The following is a 22,690-nucleotide window of genomic DNA, read 5'->3' as shown; positions in this document are numbered from 1 at the left end:
CGTTTGAGCTTCCGAAGCCTGTTATTGTGAAAGTTACCTTTACCTTTTGCTTGCTTGAATAAAAGTTCTAAAGTAATCCATCTGCTATGTTCTCTTGTCTTCCCCGTTTTGCGATCAGAGAAATGGTTAATAGAATCCACAAAATACAGATATAGAAGTAATGTTTTATATTTTTTAATCGTTTTAAATGTGTCAATAGGATAATAAATACGTCTGAGAAGCTAACGTGCGTCTGATACAATTCGACACCTACGACTAGAAAGGTGGCGTTGCGGTTTAAGACCGGTCTGTCCACCTGCCGCTGGGGTTGGCGTGCTCCTCCAGCATCTGCAGGATGGACTCCATCTTTTGCTGCAGACTGGCGATTAACGGGTTCACGTTCTCCTTCACGCTTTCAGTCAGGGGTTTGAGCTGTTCCTCCATGTCCTGCAGCTGAGCCTGGATCTTCACGGCCAGGGGCTCGAGCTCTACTTGTTTGTCCTCTACGAACGACCTGAGAAATGAACGGAACACCGGGTTTGAGGTTTGCTGGAGCTTAATTGTCGCAACGACACACAACGAATGGCGAAATCTCACTAGGGTAAATTAGAGTGATTACTTTGCACCACTGGCAAAGAAGATCTGCACCCGTCTTACATTTTGGTCCAGGAAGGACTAATGATGTTCAACAGATTAAATGCAAATCCAACATGTTCAGTAGTTGAGAGGTGATGTCGGATTGTTTTCACTCACTCTGCGTGTTCCTTCAGCTCTGGCTTGTTCACAAACTCATGAAAGTCGTGACTGATTTTAGTCTTTATGTTCTGGATGTACTGGCTCACCCGATTGGCTCCATCTTCAGCAAAGCTTCCTGCAGAAGAGAGCCAGTAAGTAAGATTTTTATTTATTTTTTAATCAATGTCCCCTCTTTATTTTGCATCATCCTCCAGTTACTCGCACTCCCCCAAAACACATTTTTGTTAAAAACAAAACAAATTTTATTTCGGTTTTTGAAAAGACTAATGTTACAGAACTACTTTAGTTCATTATTTCTTGACATTGATTTAACCACATCTTTAACAGAAGTGCCAATAAATGTGGATTGCGAGGTATTTCTGAATATGAAAAGCTTACCGTGTGTCAGAGTAAGAGCAAGAAGGACTGCAATCAGAAACTGTTTCATGGCTGCTGACTTGATTAGACCTAGAATGAAAAAAACATGATTTAGAATAGTATGTGTGCAGTTTTGGCAACAAATAACTACACACGCCTATGGGTGAAACCACAAAAACATTTAATTCCTCATTGACATTAAATCAGATTAAAATGTTCTTGTTTTAAGTCGGTACGAACTAGAATTGTTTTTGCTTAATTTCAGGATAAGTTTTTAATTGGATTCTTCAAATTTATATAGGTTTATATGCACTCTTTATGATGCCTTCAAGTTATTCTGGAAAACCAAACGAGTGCATAGAACATTTGGCGGCAGCAGACCTGAGAAGGGGTTTATTTTTCAGGTTAAAAGCCTTTTTTACCAAATGCTAAGGACATGTTTGTCAACTTCTAACGTCAAATTACTCTGGCATTTAAATCATTTTAGTAATCTTCGCTAACCTGAAAGGAAATAAATTGGTCAGATTTGATGTCGAACTGTAAAGTCTTGGGAGTCTGCATATAGCATAAGGAAACCATCTTCTGCTGTATTTGTAATGCTGTGTAAGTTCTCTGTAGACCTCCAAGTTTAAATTTTAAAAGCAACACCGTGTAACTGTTTATCTTTAGACAAGCCTGTGTTGAGAAAAGCTTCCTGTAGCTTAATCAGATGAGTCACTGACAAAACCTCCCTGGAAATGTCCGTCAGGTTTCTACCTCACAGCTATAAGAGAAATATTTTGAGACTCATCTTACTCAAACGTGTAAACAAAAGTTTTGCAGAGGTTTGTGGTTATCATGTTTGAGGTTTGGTGGTGTGATCCTAAAATTTATATATATATAAATACAAAATGGATTGTAGCTTCAATTCACAGCTCCTTTAAGAGAAAACATATCCTTCTTTACAAACCGCCATGTCAGCTCTGAGAGAAATATTTGAGACTGGGAGGGGAATTTAAATCCTCATTGCTGCAACAACTGAACATGTAAAAATTTAAAAAAGTAAAAAGATTGTGTCCTAGTAGCAAAAAGTTAGAGGAGGATAAGTGAGACTCACCTGTTCTTTGGCTGTTGGTGTTTGGACCAGATGGTGCCTCTGTGCCGGACTCTCATACCTCTTATAGCGCGGCGTGCTGCTGCGTCTCCCTCGTCCTGTGAAGCTGATTGGATAACACAAACGGATGAAGAGGAAACCGAGTACTCACAGTTCTGACTCTTCCTGCAGAGTGTTCCAGAGGTCCAGCAGTCCCTGCGCTGACTGACCAACATTCTGCATGAGTCTTATCTTGCATTAGATTAAATTCAACGCAGAATCATCAGGGAGAACGTCGGCGTTCGGACATTTGGAGACATCACTGATAAGTGGCAGAATATCTCGTTTTTATTTTGTGCTTCTGTGATGCTGTGCTGATTTTGTCAGGCTGTAAAGTTCCCTTGGCTCAGTTAAAAAAATAATTTTGAATTAATTCTGGTAAAAGCTCTTTTGTGTATTTTTTTTATATTAATGTGGTAAAAATGAATTAATTGTGGAGAAAATGCAAATCCAAAGCTGAATAAACTAGTCATTTTGGTACATTTAACATTTTGAAAATTATTTTTTGCGAGGAAAAAAATAATCTTCCCATAGTCATGTCAAAAAAAATTTAGGACACCTCCATGAAATATTCAGTTTTAATTCAAAAATATTCATGTAATAATGTCTAACCTCTTTTCTTTCCTCTCTGGAAAAGAAAGGGACTTAGCTGCAGTAAAGAAAACAAGAACTTTTTTTTTTTTACTTATTTAACAAAAAATATCAACAAACTTGGGGTTTCCACATTTTGGCCAACTCACATCCCAGCCACATTAGTGAGACACTTAATTTATCTACCAGTCTTTGACATCAGTCTAAAGAAAGATCGCTCCACTCCTCACTTTCAGCTGAGAGACGCTTGAAGGTTTTCTAGCATGAATGACCCATTTTAAGTTCCCTCACATCACCTCCATGTTGATCAAGATCTGGGCTTATCTGGTCTTCGGTTGTTCACATTAACTGGATAAAACCTGCTAAGCCACATGCTAACCTGTGTGACTTTTATAAGAAATTAGAGCCCAAACTTCTGAATCTTATCTTAATAGTCACTTTTATAAGGAATAAAATCGATCGGTTGATCAGTTCTTGACCAACATGGTGCTCTGAAATGTTTTATCAGTGTCAACTGATTAATGTCTAATTCTGCATTGGCTTATAACCGAGCCCAAATCATCCACCCTCCACCACTGTGCCTAGCAGTTGGAATTGTTTTTTTTTGTTTTTTTTTAAATATAAAAACCTCTTCAGACCCCCAGAATCATTGGATGCAACAACTCACACTTTACTGCTTTGCTGATGTTGATAAAATCTCTTGTTTACCTTCTTCCAAAGATAAATGACTCTTTTTAGTATTTAAAGCTTTAGAGATGGTGATGGAGAGCCCCCTTGTGGTGGCTTATGGTCATAGCAGCCTAATTCAGTTGTAAACAGCTGCAGATCATTTTACACTTTAACCACTGCCTAGGCTTGCAGACTTTTTTTCTTTTGGCACGAAGAAGATTTCATTTTTTTGTATCATTAACTCATAGCTTCAGTAAAGAAATTGAGATATGGGTCACCAGTAAATTAAATAAACAGCTCATCTATCACACACACAGCTTTAAGGCAGCATCTTTACAGGATGCTGATTTATTCGGGTGTTGATTCTCAAAGTTCACACCAAAAAATGTTCATCTCTGGGACACAGGAGCCGCCTCCCTTCTGAATGTCATAATAGCTGGACATTCCCATGCTGTCTACACTTGTTTAGAGTTACTTAAACAAATCATCACGACACCTTCAGACATCTGGAAATTGAACGCAACGATGAACCAGTCTCCTCATCTTTGTGTCTTGGCTGATTCCTTTTGATTATTTTCCCGTGATGATCTCGCAGAAAAGCGTTGCCATAAATGCTTCCACTGAACTCGAATACTACGTATTAACCTACCAGACGTTTACAAAACCCACAGCCTCCTCTTGCTTTCCCCAAATTATTTACAGTTAAAGTAATCTCGCAGATTCCGATGTAAACTTCGACATCTGAATCATAGTTGCTGTCGGCTGTTCTCGACTCGCACTGCAAGATTAAAAGAAAATCAACTCGTGTTCAGATTAAATTATGTGAGAAAGGCCCACATACAGCACAAGCTGCCTAAGTACCCCAACCATCTCGAGCTCCTATTCTTCTGTTGGGGAAAAAAAAAAGAAAAAAAAAGAAAACATGTGGTGAAGTTTCAAGAATCTGATTTCTGCTTTGATTGAAACCAGATGTGGGAATGAGGAGCATGTTTTCAGCCTGATATTATTCATGGGGTCTGCAGGGGTTTGGTAGGGGGGGAGCTCACCACCGCTCCTGCATGCCTGACTGTGTTGTTGGAAGTGGAAAAGGCTTCGGCTGTTTTTTTTTTGTCTCTTGAAAACATTAGCTCCTAAAGAGCTCTGGAGACAGAAGGATCTCCTCAGTTTGTAATGCAAGGCATGTGAGGCGGCCTTGACCCGATTAAAGCGTGAACAGAAAAGAGGTGGTCAGACCAGAAAAAAAAAGAAAGAAAGAAAAAGATGCTGTTATATCAGCTGAGATATTGGTGTAATCACGACAAGACGTTAAAATCAGGCCTTGAGTTTGTCCTGTGTCAAAGCTCTGTGGACTTATCTTTGACCTGGAGAGACTCGCTATAGCAAACATGTGACAGAAAAAGCATAAAGGTTTATCACACTGAGATAAGTGCTGTAGAAACAAGGACTAGGATCCATTTGTGATGGAAACTTTGTCCTGTTTTCCACAGATTGTTTAGTGAGTAATTGTCCATAGTTGACAGGAGGATGATTTATTTCTTATAAGGTTGTAAGATTGACTAACACTTTGTTTTTCTTCTGAAGTAAATCTGCGTTACTCTTAACTAATTTCACTTTTTGTAAAATAAATAAATAAATAAATAAAAATAATAATTTTACTAATTTTTTTCTGATAAAGATCTGAAAGGTGTGATGTGTGTTTCACTGAGATTCAATTGCACACAGGTGGACTTTGACTTCGGAGAACAATTCATTTTGCCTGAATTTAAAGAGGTTGCACTCCATGTTTAAGATATTTTATTTGCGGGATATTTTTTGAAAACTACTCTTTTCTTTTCACAATCACGCACGACTTTCTGTGGATTTATCGCATACAATCTCAATTAAATACATTGAATACGTTCAACTATGGACAACCCTGAATATCCCCTTTATGAGTAACTTCAGTCAGAGGCCTTTCCAGATCTGCTGTTACACAGACCACTACAGCATCTATTACAACTCTGGACGAGTTAGAACAGAGATATAGCTTCTTTATTTTAAACATAAGATGTTTGGTGGAAAGAGATGAGTTGAAATCTTTAATTTAATCTTGGAGCATCTTAGAGAAGATTTAATCAGTTGCTTCTCTTGTTCCTCTTCTGGGCCTCTCCCCAAACCACTGAGAGGGTGAATAATTACCCAAGATGCAGAACGTCGTAATCTTTTTTTCTTTTTTCTTTTTTTATAGGAAGCACAAGTGGAGGTCCCATTTCCTATTCAAGTAGGTGGTCCACTAGCTGAGTTACTTCCAGTTGCTTCAGACAGATTTGATATTTTATCGGTTTGAAGATTAAATCTGTTTTTTTTTTTTTTTTACCTTTAGCAAGTAAAACTATGTTGCTTTGTTTCCAAGTTTAATCACATGCTTCGGGCTGCGGAGCCGCGAAGCCACACTGTAGGTTGTTCACAGTTGCTGCCAGAGGAGAACAAGGGGAGGCTCAGATTTCTTGGCCTGAGATTTTTCTCCGACTCTCCGGTGCTGCGTTCAGGGGCCGCAGAAAACATTGAAATTACCAAATACGGTTGGATCAGAATGACATTCACAAAAGCAGAGGTTTCTCCTCAAGCCTGACATTAAAATCTTTTGTTGCTTTCTTGCCTATTGTATGTGGAGATCAAAGGAGTGATAGTCTGCTCTGACTTCCAGTTGTAAATAAAACACAGCATACTTATACATTTACAGCGACCATATTGGATTTTAAAGTCAAGGTTGGAGAGAAACATATTTCCAAAGTTGTAATTCTGAATTTAGGAGCACATATTTGTTTATGAATTGGCATTAATGATCAGTTTACTATGGAAGCCCATTTCCGCCATGAAAGAAAAAATAAAAGACCAACAGGAAGTCATAATGTCGACTTTCAAAGTCATAATTATGAGATTCAAAGTCATAATTATGACTTTGAAAGTCGAAATTATTACTTCGAAAGTCGAAATTATGACTTTAAATCTCATAATTATGACTTTGAAATTCGAAATTATGACATTAAATCTCACAATTATGACTTTGAAAGTCAAAATTATGACTTCCTGTTGGTCTTTTATTTTTTCTTTCATGGCGGAAATGGGCTTCCATAGTTTACCCCAATTCCACTGTTTTGAAATTAGCATTTCAATGTGACTATATGATTGGAGTATTGAATTGATATGGACTGAACTGGATCAAAGTTTGTTCGTCGAGTGCTGGGATAGACAAAAAATAATCTGATTAAAAACAGATGTCAAATAATTATTTTTCTAGATTATCTTGATTTGATATTAAATAATTTTTTATGATCTGAAACAAGTATGGCAATTAAAAAAAACAACAAAAAAACAAAAAAACTAGACCTGTCATGGAAATGCACAACTGCACATGAACTGGAATTGTTTGTCTCTAGATGATATTTATTGTGACCTAAACAAAACTGAATTGTATTAATTAGAAGCAGAGTTCACACTGCAAAAAACACAAAATTTTAAGTAAATCTCAAGTATTTTTGGTCTTGTTTCTTGTGTAAATATCTTGGTGCACTGAAAATAAAATAAAACTAACTTGTAGTTTTATTTTTAGTAATTTCAGTAATTTCTTAGTATTGTTGAAAAAGTACTAGCTAAAAGTGAAATAATCACTTACAGCTAGAAACAAGACATAATTAGATGTGACATACATCGCATTTCCCAAATGTCTTGTTCTAATGGTAGATTATTTCACTTATGACTAGTATTTTTCGTGGATATTGACTCAAAACAACCTTCTGTGTTGTGCTGAAAAATTACTTGTAAATTGGTTTTGTCTTATTTCAAGCGTACTAAGATATTTTCATTATAAACTAGACAAAAAAAAACAAACAAACAAAAAAACTCAGTAAGATTTTGTGTTTTTGCAGTGAAATTTAATTTTGATACTCGTTTAAAAAAAAAAAAGAAAACGTTTGGGGAATGAAGAAAAAAGGTCTGGTTTCTAACATGGAACAAAACAGAACAAAGTTACAGTCATCTAAATGAGGAATGCAGAAAGTCGGAGGGGTCCATGAACGCACCGTTGAGTGACACTCCAGCAGCCTAATCCAGAGAGTGAGGATGCGGAGCGGCGCTCTGGGTCGATTCAGCGACCTTTAACTTCTAATTTCAGGGCAGACTGGAGAAACCCCGCCGAACTTTGTCCCTGAACGCTCCGAGTCCCACATTTTCAGTGCCAGCTGTGGGTTTCATCGGCACCGTCTTCCTCCCGAACCGGACTTTAGTAGACGTTACGTGGGGACAATGGAATCCAACATTATCCCGGACAGTATCCGCCCTCAGAGGCTGCAGCCGGGGATTGGCTTCGGATCGGGACCGACGGGGACCCTCCGCTCCTCCTCTCTCCGACCCGGAGTCACGGTCCCGGTCGCGCCGCTACTCCCCTCCCCGGCCTCGCTGTCCGCTTCGTCCGGGCCTCCTCCTCCTCCGCCGCCGCTGCAGCTCCACAGCCTGTACGGAGGAGTGGGAGCGGGGCTGGGGCCGGGGGCCGGCGGCCACTGCAACCCGGGGAACCCGGCGGTGCTGAAGGAGGCGGTGGAGGCGGTGGTCCGCAGCTTCGCCAAACACACGCAGGGCTACGGCAGAGGTAATGTTATGTAGGAGAAAAAGCCTGTTCACGTCTGTGTTACTGAGTGTTAGTTTTGAATCTGTTCGGAGAACGAGAATACCACAAAGAAAAAAACAGGCATTCCTGTTATAAACCCCAACATGTTTTATGGTGATCTTCCAGTTAACTCCCAGAGCTGACCTACTGTAAACGGTAATCCATTTGTTATAACATTCCCCAGGTAGAAAAATCAACTGTTTCCACAAGTTTGCCTCATTCTGGCAGCAGCCCACCATAACTGGGGCCAGCTCAGACCCAGTAGTGGTTTTAGTGGATTGTGGTTGGTGCAGATTTGGGCCAATTTGGGCTGAGAAGTGGAAAATAAAAATCAGACCACAAGCAGATCGATTGTAATGTGGATGAGATGCAGATGATGTTCGGCAAACATGTCCAAAACCAGAGCTCCAACTCATTCCCTTTGGCTGGCTGAGTATGGAGGAGTATTAGGCAACGACTGGACGTGAAGTTAGGAGGGATGGATGTTTTGCTTCCAAGGAGACTAACTCTTTGGGGCTCTTTTGAAACGGTCTAGATTAGTAGTTTTTGAGGTTTTCTGGTGGTCGTTAGGAGAACCAGACGTGCTTTCTTGTTTAAGTCGCGTAAGTATACGGCCTGTGATGAATCACTCAGACATAAAGGCTCCTGAACCCAAACAGTTTGCAGACAGAAAGTTGGATTTCAGCACCAACAGCTGCTGTCTGGGGAAAATCTTGAAAAACAACAATAGAGCACGGGAAAAATGTTTGTTGCTTAAAGAAATTACTTCCTCAGCAGATAGTGCTAATTTAGTGTAGATAATTAGTGTCCAATCCGCACAAAAGAAGTAAGGTAGGTTGATGGGTCTCCTTGGCTGTCTGCTTTGAAAATGTTCATGGACTCTTTTGCAAGTCAAGGCAAGAACCTTCAGAAATCATGAATAACATTGATTAAGATCTCTTTCAAACTTAAGCTTGACTTAAATCTGAATCAGTGTTGGCATTTGCAGCCACTCTAAGTCTTTCTACTCTGCTCTAATAGGATTTAATCCCAAAAGATTGCCCCTGTGTGCCGCCACTGACAGACCTGTCCCCCCCCTTTTATCCCACTTAGGCTTCTTAACATCTTCAACATTATATTGAGGCTGTTGTGAAAGGATTGGCTGGGAGACAAGACACTTCCTCAAGTTCAAAATCTTTTAGCGCTTGATTTAAACACAAAAGCACTAATAACATTTAGCCTTGTGGTGTTTCTGCTATTCCAGAGTAGCTGTTGCGCTGTGGCTCTCTCCCGCTTTAGTTCCTGTTTGTTTCCGCTTTTATTCCTGAGGAAAAGCTCAGACAAAAGGACTTCATCTTATCACCATCTGCTCCGCTTTGTTTGACCTTCACCTGCTGGAGACATTAATAAGAAACAAATCACCGACTAGCTTGTGGTCACATCATGTTGACTGAATAAATAGGAGCCTGTTTGATTTACAGAATCGGGGTTGCTACGTAGCCTGGAAAAGTCAGAAAGTAATTTGATTTGTTCAGCCCTGCACTGGATAGGTGCAGTGAAAAAAAAATGTATTTCCATATTTTTATTTACTTTATTTCCTTCTCTTAAAGATCCATCCATCCATCCATCCATCCATCCAGACAGACAGACAGACAGACAGACAGACAGACAGACAGACAGACAGACACAGCAGCACAAAACAAACAAACAAAAAAAAAACTTCAGTTAATAACAATCAAGACGGTCCTATCATAAAAAACAGGAACGACAATGTATTAAGCTAATAAACTGCATAAAAGTCCAAAAGAGTAACAGGTCATAAAATTGAAATGAAGCATCTGCAGCCAGAAGTGGAAGTGTTTAAGTTCCTTAAGAAGAGATTTAAACACCCATCCATTCATAAATAAGTATTTGCACAGTCTCCTTAAGTGTCTGTCTAAGCTTTCTGTCGTTCCTTCCTTCGTGTTCAGTAATCCCAGACTCGGTCCGTGACGTTCAGATCCTCTTCTGTTGGGAAGTGGGGGGCGTTACACCATCTGTCGCAGGAATCCATCTCTTTCCTGAAGTTTCCTCCTTTGAAGCCCGGTGTCATGGTTTGGACATGCCGCAATAGGATTCGGAGACTCCTCCCTGAAGGCGTTGTTGGATGGATGAGAGTCTATAAACATCTCAAAACGCACATAAACTTTATTTTACGGCCGACTAACAACAAGATGAGAGCGTACGCTGGGTGTTTTACAGCCTACTTCAGTGGGAGTATAAAAAATATTATTTGGATTGCAAGCTTGGGAATTTACTTTTCTGGAGCGATGGGTTTCTTTGTAGTTTGCTGACTGGGAAAGCTGAGATTTCTGTTGAGCTGCAGAACTAAAAACGCACTGATGTTGCATGAGCGGCCCCGAGCTGAGAGTTTTAATTATCCTGCGCTCACGTCTCTCTGCAGACACAAACTTTTATAACTACAGATCCTTAAGAGAGTATTCCCATTCCTGAATTTTTAAAAAAACATTTTGTCATGTCGTACCTGCAATACTGTCTTTACTGTAAAAGCTTTGATTGAAACCATTTCGACTCAAGTTTTCATTCAGGACAGTTTTTTGTGTTTTTTAGCTCCTTCCATCGTCACATCAACTCTGACTTCTGTCTCTGTTGCTGCTAAACAAAAACTGTCCCCACAGCATGATGGTTCCCCTACCCTACCATTACTTACCTTCATTTTCACACTTCTGCTCTACTTTGTGTTGCTGTATCACCTTGAAATCTCGACTAAAATACTCTTGACGTTTGTGGTCGTGGCATGAGAAAACGAGAAAAGAAGTACTTTTACAAGGCGCCATGTAACAGTCTCAAATTCAGATTTTACTGCGCTCCTTGGTGGTTGTTCTTTCCTAACTCCAGACAGACATTTCGTATGAGTTCACGAAAAATCTGAATCTGAGCCGAACTAATTTTTCCCTTCAGCAGAGAGGATGTGAAGTTTCCTTCGTGAGGTCACCCCCATCTGTTTTGTGTGTGTGTGTCTTAGTTGAAACAAGGACAGAGTGGCTTTAACGAAGCTCTCCCGTCCTCCCTTGTCCCTTCAGTGAACGTGGTGGAAGCTCTGCAGGAGTTCTGGCAAATGAAGCTGACCAGGGGGGCCGACTTGAGGAACGGAGCTCTGGTCGTTTACGAAATGGTCCCGTCAAACAGCCCGCCGTACGTCTGCTACGTCAGCCTTCCGGGCGGCAGCTGCTTTGGGAGCTTCCAGGTGCAACATCTGCGCTTTGTTTCCCCGGATATTAAAAGATTTAAAGATATATATGTATATATATGTTTTTTTTTTTTGTTGCTTGGGGACATCTGGGAAGGAGCTGCATCTTGGATAACCTCCTCCATGCTGCTCTTCTCTGCCTCGGTCTCTCTGGCTCTCATTATTGCCCTGACTCCGCGTGTTTTCTTTCACTGTTTGACAGTTCTGTCCAACCAAGGCGGAGGCGAGGCGCAGCGCCGCCAAGATCGCCCTCATGAACTCGGTCTTTAACGAGCACCCTTCCCGCCGGATTACAGACGACTTTATCGAGAAGAGCGTGAATGAAGCGCTGGCCTCCTTCAACGTAAGTTCAAAACGGAGAGATCGGCTGGTAGCGCCGACGGTTCGGCCGCGGCTGTTTGTGAGCGAGTGCCGCCCTGGGAGAGCCTCCCTTTCTGCACCGAGAGATGCAGAAGGAGGACATAATCTGAAACCTGTGTGGGATAATTCGCTCCAGGTTCTGACTGATCTACTGCAGCCGCCATGCCTGTCTCAATTTAATGTTTTCTCAATGGGGGAAAAAAACCTGGAAAATATTCCCCTTGTTCGTTCCCAAATAGAATAACGGCTTTGTTACTGTGTTTTAAAGCAGTGGTTCCCAGACATGATACTCAAGACACGCTGGCCTGCATGTTTTAGATGCTCCCCTGCTTCACACACCCCAACTCATTGCGATTCAGCAAAACCCTGTTAATCAGCCATCAACTGAAATCATGTGTGCTGAAGCAGGGGAGGAAGTGATGCTGAAAGCTTTCAAGGCAGGATGCTTTGAGGACCAGGGTTGAAAAACCTTGTTTCAAAGAATCCACCGCGTAGAATCAAAATCTGGTACAAGTTTGACCGGTTTGTTTTAGATTCGGAACTAGAGCTGATTAAGCGCAGTGTGGATTCCTTAAAAATGGTGAAATATGGAGTTAATTTCCTGCCTTGATGTTGCAAATAAATAAAAGATGTTGCATATTTTAATGCAAAACTAGGGAGCCAATATAGAATTATTGATCAGATATTCCACCCTTTTGTTCTTTGTTGATACTCCATTTATACCACTTTCCAGGAACAATAATCTCTTTTAAAAGAAACCAACTAATAATAGTAATAATAATCTATTTATTTATAATGCCCTTTATATTTCAAATTAAAATCTCAACGGGCAGTATGACAGAAGTGTTATGTTACAATTTCCAAAACATTGTGAACAACATAAAAGAAATCTTCTGCTGATTCCAAAAATGATTTTCAAAAAGATAATTTCTCTCTTTCAAATTTAGATATTCTTTCATTCCTGCTGCTCTGCTGTTTTAAAGTTTCTAGTTTTACTTGTAGCCATTTCCTTATTGAAGATCAACTCACACCTGTCTTATATAATTGATATGATCTCTTGTTTTTCCCATTTTCAATAGTGACTTAGAGAAATTGACCTAGGAGAATTTTTTATTTTTATTTTTTAAAGTTTTCCTCTTGAATGTTTTGTGTCTTTGTTGTATTTTGTTTGGATCATCGTAGATTCATTCTGGACCTTTGCCGTGTGTTCACAGGGGAACCGAGAAGAGGCCGATAATCCCAACACTGGGATCGGGGCGTTCCGCTTCATGCTGGAGTCCAACAAAGGAAAATCCATGCTGGAGTTCCAGGTAGGAGAAGCACATCGGCTAAACGTGGATGGCGATAACTCGGAAATGTTAGATGCCAGTATAATTCAGGGTTCCTTTTAGGAAAAGGACATAATTGGATCTCAGTTTTTTTCCGAACATAACTATCCAAAAAGACATTTTGAGAATGGAAAAATCAGTTTTTCCAAATTTTATTCCATATTCCATCAGCTACTGTAAATGTTAATGGTATTTTTTTTCTCCTCCATCTTCTTTATTTGTTTGTTTCTTTATTTTTTTTCCCTTCATTTATTTGTTTATTTCTGTCCGTCTGATTCCTTATGCTCTTCCTGAAAGCAGTTCTTCCATCACTGGTCTCTCCTTTCTTTGTGTCTTTCTTTTTTTCCTCGTCATTCTTTCCATCCATTCCTTACTTTCTTCCTTGTGGGCTTATTTTTATGTCAAACATGTGTCCCTCCTTTTATTTCCTTCTTCCCTCCTACCCTTTGTCATTTCCTTGCTTCTTTCCTAAAGTAATTATTAGTGTCACCTCTCGTGTCCTTTTGTTTCTTCATTTCTTCGTTCCTCCATTCTGTCGTTCATTTGTTGCTTCCTTACTCGTGTCCTGTTTTTGTTCCTTCCTTTTTGTTCCCGTTATGTTGAGTCTGGGAAAAGTCTGGACACTTTTCCATAAAGTAAGCAGAAGCTCTACAGGCACCCTCACTTTTACACAAGTTTAGTTTAGTAGAAGAAGTAACTTTGAAGCTGGAAAATGGATACCTTGTTGAAAACAGGAATCTGAATTCAGTGTGCAGTGCATTAAATGCCTGGTGAGCAAGTTTTTCCCTCCAACTCCGGGTTGTTTGCAGGAGCTGATGACTGTGTTCCAGCTGCTGCACTGGAACGGGAGCCTCAAAGCCATGAGAGAGCGACAGTGTTCCCGACAGGTACCCGTCTCACACGTGGCATCGATTACACACAGCTGGGTTTTAGCTGTCACATAACTTGTTTTTTTTTTTAACACAAGACAAATTATACATAAAATCACTGTGCAAACGAAGGGACCGTTCCTGGTATGTTTACTTCTCCCAGCACTGACAGCAGCTGTGTTGTTGGAGAGATGAAATTGAACTCGACAAGCGTAGGTTTTTGAAAGTTTATATGGTTTGGAGGGAAAAAGTTCAGCGTAAACAACTTTACAGGGTTGCAGGGTTTTGTAAAGCAAACTCGAGTGCAGAATTTGAATTGTTTGCAACAAGAAACCTTACAGTATAAGCAGGGTGAACATGAAGTGAAGGACACTACAAGAACAATGTCTATTAATAGTATTAATTGAACATTTTTAATGTTTTAAAAAAAACAAGAATAGTTTTTACTTCACTAAAGGGTTAAATGTTTGCATTCGGACTCAAACATATGCAGGAATGTCCCAGATTAACCACACATTCTGAAGCCCTCAGTAATATTCTGGCATAATTTTGTCTGAATGTTTAAGCACTCCTTTAATCAGAAATGGTGGAGCTCCTTTAAACCGGTTGGTTTTCTGTTACAAAGCCGACTTTTGCACCGAAACGAATTATTTTTATTTATTTATTTATTTCGAGCATGATGGAAGTATAAAATCACACACATGAACAAGGAATGCAAAATAATCTGCATTAATCTTAACCTGCTCGAAAAGGAGTAGGAAGAAGTAAGAAACTTACAAACTCCTACCCCACAAACCCATACAGTGCTTTCAGATGGACCCTCATCAAATAAAAGAACAACAACAAAAAAAATAAAGGTAGATTATTATGCAACTATTCCAAAAAAAGTTCAAGTAGATCATTTAAAGCCCCAAAAATTCCTTATGATGCCCGAACCTGCAGGAGGTGCTGGCTCACTACTCCCACCGGGCCCTGGACGACGACATGCGCACCCAGATGGCGGCGGACTGGGTGAACCGGGAGCAGAGCGTGGCGGGAACCATCGCTCAGGAGCTGGCCTCGACGGAGCGGGAGCTGGAGGACGCCAGGCTGGCGGGCAGAGAACTGCGGTTTTACAAAGAAAAGAAGGACATCCTGATGTTGGCTGTGGGTCAGCTCAGCGCCGCCAACGCCGCCACTCTGCCCTCGCACTAAAACGCAACTCCTGCCCGCCCCCCTCGCCACGGCGAAGGATCCCTGGTAACAGTGTTGATCACTTTCTAAGATGTGTTTTGTAACGAGGATCAGGAAATCGTGCTTCAGCTCATGCTTTGTTTATGAAAGAAAACACTTGTTACTGAACTCGTTGTGCCTAGTAACCGCAGGATGCTCTTTTTTATTATTTGCCTGTAAAACTTGGCGTTGCATCAGAGTATGAACAGGGCTTTTTTTGTTGTTGTTGTATGTTGTGTTATATTTGTTTCTGGGTTTGGATTTGATGGGGGGAATATTACCAAGGCATGGGGAGGATGAAATGAGATGCAAAAAGTCACAAGTATCAGTGGTATTACCCTGAACCTTCTTTATGGACGTTTTTAGTGAAATAGTGAAAATGAATTCAGTTTAGTTGAATTTGAAATCCCCTTTTGTCCTTTGGATTGTCTGTTGGGAAAGAAACTTTTTATTAATCTTGTATTATTTCATAAGTTGGATGTGTTAAAATTCTGTTTCAGAAAAAAAAGCAATTTAAAAAAAGTAGCTATTATAAAAGTACTATTGATCATGTTTTATTATTATTATTATTATTATTATTATTATTATTATTATTATTATTATTATTATTATTATTACAGAAAGGAGCTTATCTTACTGTCTTTCACACTGAGCAGTGAAAACTTCCACCAAGTTTGAACATTTTCTCTTGTTTAGAGCACAAACACTGGGATAGAGTTTGTAAGTAATGCCCTGAATTCACTGTTTCCTATTGCAATCTGGAGCAGCCTCTCCCAGTGTGGAAGGAAGTTTGAGTGTTGCAACAGGAAGTTAACAGATTTTGCAGGCAATACGTAACTAATAGTGGTTGCAGTGGTCCTGCCAAGGTTGAGTGACCATGTTGGCACCAACGACATGTTTTACACAAAGGCAGGCGAAGGCCAGGCCAATGGAGATCGAGAGTTCAGGGTAACTACGTTTTGAGGGGTAAAGGTTCAGGGTGGTATCATTCAGACAAGCCTTAATGATACAGACTTTTGCAACATTTCAACCGGCGACACCGAGTCGGGTTTGTAGCATTTACTCAAGCGAAACCTTGTCATCGATCATTTAATGTCAGGGTCTTAAATTACACATAAACTCCAACATACATGACGATCAAATCCGGTCAGAGGGTGTTTTCTTCCATACGTTATATGTGATCTGTATCACAAAGAAAACCATGGAGAGGATCTCTTTGTCAAGGCAGTTTTCTCAATAACAGTTAAAATATATCTAGCATTTGAGAAAATTTACAATTACAATATGTGGGTACTTTTGACTTTGACTGTTCAGTTTAAAAAAAAAAAATCACACGGAGAATTAAGTGTTTGTTGTGTTTTGGTGTTTCTGTATGTGAACGGTTGCGGCTATTTTAGAGTTTTTTTGTATGATTTGTGACCCTGACACTAGTCGAATGTATATTATAGCGTGCTATCAACTTTATTACCGACAAACCAACTCTGTTACACAATAATGGATCATTTTACAGCATGCATGACTTTGTAAATGCAGAGTTAAAAGGTCAGCGGTATAAAGTGAAAATGGATTGTTTTACCATGTTTTGGACACAGATGAGGAAAGTCAGAATATCAACTTGGACCTGAATATATATTTTTGATTTTGTGTTTTTGTTGAAAATACTCAATGCAGAATTTATTTTTTTTTAACCATTTGAAGCCAACAGATGATAAATGAAGTTGAACTCTTTGTATACTTTTATATTTCTAAGCTAGAAGGATCAAGACGTTTTAACCAAACTCTCAAAGACTGCATGCTAACAAGGAAAGTGTTTAATGGATAAATTGCGGCTCCAGTTTAAGAAAAATGTGGCACAAAAGCAAATTAAACAGCAGGGAGTCACATTCTCTGCTCCTGAAGGTTGAATTCCCAACAGCTGAAACATGTTGCCTTAATTTTTTTTTTAGAGATGGCAAATTAAAAACATGAAGGACCAATTGACTGTCATTAAAAGGCAGGGGAGTTTTTATTTTTGTTTGCCTTTACATTTGGGATTGTTGTTTTTATAAAATTGGAAACATTTATGTTGGAACTTATAAAACACTGAAATGTTTTAGTTAAATTCATTACACCATCCTAATCCCAGAGACCAGCAAGCATACTTGACTAAATGGAAGAATGTGGTAGGTACTATTTTACATACCAAGGCAAAACTGAAATTATAATTTAAATATAATTTCCTTATTGGAATTGAAACCTCCCTGTAGTCTTTTTTATTTTTTATTTTTTGGCCTGACCACTGGTCCTGTTTGCATTTGTTTCTTTGAATATGAACATTCTTCTGTTGGACTACAAAGGATCTTTTTTTCAAGTTTTTAATAGTTAAAATCAAATGAACACATTTACCTCTATATGCCAAATTCCCTTTATATGTCACAGTTTCAGTTTTAATATAACTCTGTTTATGTAAGTTTTCATATTTGCTTAAACAATATATGTTGTATGGGTTTTCAGTGATTTATTAAAAAATGAAAGACTTATGATGAGTATAAGAACATTTTAATGGAGTTGTTTAAAAGAATGAGATATTGATTTTCTTTTTTTTTTATTCACTTTGGTTTTTATAATAAAAATCCCCATCAAGTGTTGTTTTTATATATAAGCCAGTTCAAAATATCTTTGTACAAAGGCCTTTTAATTTTCCTTTTTAATGCTTAAGGATTTTTTTTGTTAATATTAAGTTGTTACACATTTTATAAATGAATGAACCCTTTTTTAATCTCTTGGGTTTGATGCATGATGCTTTAGATTTTGTTTTTGTATGTTTCATATTCAATATACAGTGTTGATTTATAAATTGCCCTTTGAAGCCTAATTGTGTGTATTTTATATGAAGTTTTTGTATTCTGTGTTTATACGTTTACTAAGATTTATATCGATATGTAATAAATCAATTAATAATAAAACGGTGGCTTGGTTTGTTTTGTTCTATCATCCCCATATATGCTGGAGTAAACATAGTAAAATGTGGATAATTGTTGTATTTCTATTAGTATTTTAAAGTAATAAAATTGTGTCTAAATCTCAAACCGGAAATACCTTGTTACATATGAATGGTTGTCATAATATGCTATAAGGTTAATACAGATTTATTAATTTTATTTTAATATATTTTATTTTGAAAAATTTCTAAGCACAGCAGCGGAAGAGGCGGGACTTCCGTCTTCAACGCTCCCCCGGCGTTGGTTCATTCAACATGGCAGCGGGACCAATTTCGGAAAGAAATCAAGGTAATTTCATCCTTTAAAATATGTTTTTGATGAATATCTCTCACTTGTTTTGACATGTGCTTATGAGTAAATCGTAATATAATTTCTCGGCGGTTTTTGAGCATCGTTTAGTGGAAAACATCCGCTTCAACACATGGAAGTGTTTGAAGTGTTGTTAGCTTAGCATTTTGCTAGTTAGCTTCTTTTAATTCGTAAGAAATGTAATTCACGTGTCGTATCAAACAGAAGCACAATGGTACTGTAAGTTATAATGCGGGTTATGACAATGTCAAACTGCTGCTTTTTAAGTATACAGTTAGCTTAGAGAATTGGCACGTCATAGCATTTAGCGCAACTCATAAACCTTAGTAAACAGTATTGATCTTTTGTTCACTATTTTACAAGCTGGATAAAATATACTGCTTATAATGTAATTAGGAATGTTAGGAATATTTTCAGTAAGTTGCAAGTCAAAAATTGTATTTTGAATAGCAGGCAAAAGACTCGAAAGTGCCAATCCTAACAGAAATGAGTAGTTTTAAGCGGACTGCACAGCGAGTATGGTTATAAAAAATTGTGAAGTTATTGTAAAAAAGGTAGCAGCGGGTAATTTTGTGATTAAGAAAACTAGTTCTTTCTTTTAACTAATGATTATTGGTATTTCAATCTTTTGCAGAACGAGTCATTTAATATTGTTATTTAATATTTTTCTCAAATCCTTTTGGATTTGCACTACAAGGCATTTGTTTCCCGAGATATATAACTGGCCTTGTTCTAAAGCTCAAAGCTGTTATCAAAACCAAACTAGCAAGAAAGGTTTATGTCGATGAAAGATGAGTTTTATTAAAAATGTGAGAGGTACAACCTGATAAATATACTGCCAAGATGTAACACAACACCATTGTTCTGTAAAAAGTTTAAATTGATACATTTTTATCTTGTCAATTTTCAGATGCGACTGTGTACGTTGGAGGCTTGGATGAGAAGGTGTCAGAGCCGTTGCTGTGGGAGCTGTTCCTGCAGGCCGGTCCTGTGGTCAACACACACATGCCCAAAGACCGGGTCACTGGTCAACATCAAGGTCAGCGACAACTTGCAGGCTGTTTTTCTCAGTGGACAGTAAAACATACAAACTTTTAGCTCATTTGGATGCATATGTCCTTTCTGTGTCTGAAGTAGAGAAATTCGTTTTTAAAAAATATGAGAACGCAGCTGAAATCTGCCTATGATGAAGTTTGAACATGTATAGCTTGGAACAGAGCTAGTTTTATTGGTCAGAAATAAGAACGATGTGTTTTTATGACACTGTCATTAAGAAATGTAACTGTTATTTTTCTCAGGTTATGGCTTCGTGGAGTTTCTTAGTGAGGAGGATGCTGATTATGCCATAAAAATCATGAATATGATAAAACTCTATGGCAAACCAATTAGGGTCAATAAGGCCTCAGCACACAACAAAAACCTGGACGTGGGTGCAAACATCTTCATCGGTAATTTGGACCCGGAGATTGATGAAAAACTTCTCTACGACACGTTCAGTGCGTTTGGTGTGATCCTCCAAACACCGAAGATCATGCGAGACCCCGACACGGGCAACTCTAAGGGTTACGCTTTCATCAATTTTGCCAGTTTCGACGCTTCGGACGCGGCTATCGAGGCCATGAACGGCCAGTACCTCTGCAACAGACCCATCACGGTGTCATATGCATTTAAAAAGGATTCCAAAGGGGAACGCCACGGTTCGGCCGCAGAGCGACTGCTGGCTGCACAGAACCCGCTCTCCCAGGCCGACAGGCCGCACCAGCTGTTCGCAGATGCTCCGCCCCCGCCGACTGCACCGACACCAGTCCTCACTGCGATGGGAACAGCAATGCCCATTCCAGGTATGACTTTTGTGTCGAGTTCAAGCATTTTTCAGTATTGTTTTTGAACATTTGTTCAACATTCAGTTTGACTTCTTTTATTTTGTTTTTTTTGTACAGGTCTCCCGCCTCCTGGTGCTTTTCCTCCTGTTCCCCCACCTGGAACGATGCCCCCAGCAATGCCGCCTTCTATGGGCATGCCTCCAACAGCAGGAGGTGTTCCGCCAGTGTCTGCTGGCGGACCTCCTCCTGGACCGCCACCGTTCCCTCCTGGCAACATGCCTCCAGGTAAAACTTGGGGCTTTCAGATGCAGCTGAAACTGTCGTCAAGGAAATCGAAAGAAAACCATTTTCTCATTCTGTTCCACAGGTATGCCTCAGATGCCCATGCCGCCTCCTGCTCCTCCTGGCATGGTGCCTCCACCTCCAGCTCCTCCAGGATCGGCTCAGAGGGCTCCACTGCCCCCCAACATGCCACCACCACCAATGGGCATGCCTCCCCGGGCGCCATACCCCATGGGTGAGCGCTGCTCTTACATCTTAACCTACAGCGTCCATCAGGAATCTTTATTTTTAATAAATAAAATACTTATTTATTTAGGTAATAAATAAATAGGTAATCTATTACCTATTTATGTAAGAAAAAGTAAACTTGGCCTGCCTTGCCTTGATTTACAGCAAATCAAAGAACAACCAACCAACATCTTAAAGCTTTAAAAAGCGTTGTGTAATAAGAAACAAATGCAAACCTAATCTTCCATCTCAAGCTGCAGTCACCATTAACCGCCGGGCAAACAGTTCATTAGTGAGACGCTTTAATCAAATGCATCAGTAAACAATTAGGTTTTGGTCCTGATTCAACAGAGCAAATAGTTTCTGCACATCTCAGGTTTTCAGCAGGTTTGTTCCAGAGTGATGGACCATAAAAATGCTAAAAGTCTAAATGCAAAAGTCTGAATGTGCTTCAGATCAGAACCACAGCTTGTTGGAGGTTTAAATGCTGTAACTCTTAATGCTGAATATTGTGACCCCTCTTTTTGTTTCCCCTCAGCTCCTCCTGTCCCTCCAGGTATGAGGGGGCCTCCTCCTCCCATGCCTCCGCCTGGCTACGGCGCGGCTCCTCCTGGTCCTCCTCGTCCGCCTCCCTTTGGTTTTCAGAGAGCGCCTCCAATGCCACCCAGGCCCCCAGGCGCCCCTCCTCGGGTGCCTTAAGAGCACCGTGACCCACGGTAGACGGCATGAAACAGCTGCTGTTTAGCTTCTTTTTTTTTAAACATGTTTAGGGCTACAACTGTAGCTTTAGTGTTTCTTTGTTGTTGTTTTATTTTCATAATTTTTTGATCATTGTACAGATGAATGCAACTTGGCAAATAAATTTTTACTAAAATTTCTGTTTTGTGTGTTTTTGTATGGTTCTTGATCTATCAGAGAAAGAAAATCATTGCGTTTCTTTATTTTATTAAAAGACTGGTTTCTTCGGCTTGCCGTTTCTTCAAGTTTGAAATTCTTAAATATAAAGTGTGGGCAAATGCTTTTTGTCAATTTTATTGTTTTGCAATCATTTAGGGTTTAAATTAATTAATTGCACACCCCACTGTGTAATTATGGTAATTTTTGATCCGTTTTGTTTTTCAGCAACTAAAGACTCTGGCCTTCTTTTGTTCCAGAAATCTGCTGGCAGTATGGTGGCGTTCTGAGAGCCGAATTAATGAGCTTGTTGTATTCACTCTTGTCCTGCTGTGACATTTTACCAGGTCATGGAGAGAAAGGAAAGGCGTTAACAATAAAAGCAGTAATTTATGGTTTTATATCAGAAAGGGCATTAGGCCAGACGTGAAGCAAAGAACAAATGATTAAGAGTGGAAGTGATTTAAAATTCAGTGCGGTTGGGCTTATAATGTCTGGAGTAGACTTCTATTAAATAAGTCGGCTTATTTCCAATGGTACATTTTTCTAGATCCTCCTTGTTTTCAAGCTATTACTTGGCAATATAACGTTTGGATGGATCTCTTCAACATGGAGTAAATACATTTGTTAAAACTGCATTTAAAAGTCTGAACAGTAAACGTCCGAAGTTACTTTGCAAACTACACTTAATTTGTGCTGATTACAGAATTTGTCACATGCCAACATTTTTTTCAACAAAATTATACAATTCTAAATGATGCCTAGTTTCTACTCTCTAATTTAAGGAGATGAAGGATTGATCAACTAAGATATTAACAGAATATTTTGTAAATCTCCATATTCTGTATAAGTCATGAATTATGCTCCAACTATCTGGGATTGTGGGTAATTGCTCCTGGAGGCACATATAAAGCATTCAATTAATTTCTAAAAACATTTTTAATATATTTATTCAACATTGGTCATGAAAGTAGTGAAATAATTGCTCATGCTTCTCAATTCAATAAATATTCCTGTTAATGGCATCGTCCATAAGTTGCACAATA

At 39.3% G+C, this 22,690-nt stretch overlaps 3 protein-coding genes across 3 annotated transcripts; 2 read left to right on the top strand and 1 right to left on the bottom strand.

The window, feature by feature from the left end:
* Positions 1 to 158: 158 nt before the first annotated feature.
* LOC103151588 (type-4 ice-structuring protein LS-12-like) lies at positions 159 to 2,295 on the bottom strand. The gene is made up of 4 exons (XM_007571740.2): positions 2,189 to 2,295; positions 1,114 to 1,182; positions 733 to 850; positions 159 to 493 (listed from the first exon to the last, which is right to left on the bottom strand). Exons 2-4 carry the CDS (start codon positions 1,160 to 1,162, stop codon positions 277 to 279), a joined length of 384 nt encoding a protein of 127 aa, XP_007571802.1. The 5' UTR covers positions 1,163 to 1,182; positions 2,189 to 2,295; the 3' UTR covers positions 159 to 276.
* Positions 2,296 to 7,432: 5,137 nt separating this feature from the next.
* lix1l (limb and CNS expressed 1 like) lies at positions 7,433 to 15,623 on the top strand. The gene is made up of 6 exons (XM_007571737.2): positions 7,433 to 8,111; positions 11,192 to 11,355; positions 11,561 to 11,701; positions 12,933 to 13,028; positions 13,856 to 13,933; positions 14,858 to 15,623. Exons 1-6 carry the CDS (start codon positions 7,769 to 7,771, stop codon positions 15,107 to 15,109), a joined length of 1,074 nt encoding a protein of 357 aa, XP_007571799.1. The 5' UTR covers positions 7,433 to 7,768; the 3' UTR covers positions 15,110 to 15,623.
* A 2,686-nt stretch (positions 15,624 to 18,309) lies between these two features.
* sf3b4 (splicing factor 3b, subunit 4) lies at positions 18,310 to 21,628 on the top strand. Its single transcript, XM_007571736.2, has 6 exons — positions 18,310 to 18,396; positions 19,328 to 19,456; positions 19,716 to 20,258; positions 20,358 to 20,525; positions 20,608 to 20,757; positions 21,289 to 21,628. Exons 1-6 carry the CDS (start codon positions 18,363 to 18,365, stop codon positions 21,447 to 21,449), a joined length of 1,185 nt encoding a protein of 394 aa, XP_007571798.1. The 5' UTR covers positions 18,310 to 18,362; the 3' UTR covers positions 21,450 to 21,628.
* The last annotated feature ends 1,062 nt before the right edge of the window (positions 21,629 to 22,690 follow it).

The sequence above is a fragment of the Poecilia formosa genome, unplaced genomic scaffold (assembly GCF_000485575.1).
Source record: "Poecilia formosa unplaced genomic scaffold, Poecilia_formosa-5.1.2 Scaffold286, whole genome shotgun sequence".
In the NCBI taxonomy this organism is placed as follows: domain Eukaryota; kingdom Metazoa; phylum Chordata; class Actinopteri; order Cyprinodontiformes; family Poeciliidae; genus Poecilia; species Poecilia formosa.
Note: the sequence above shows the minus strand (reverse complement) of the source record. Positions and strands in the feature narration are given on the sequence as shown.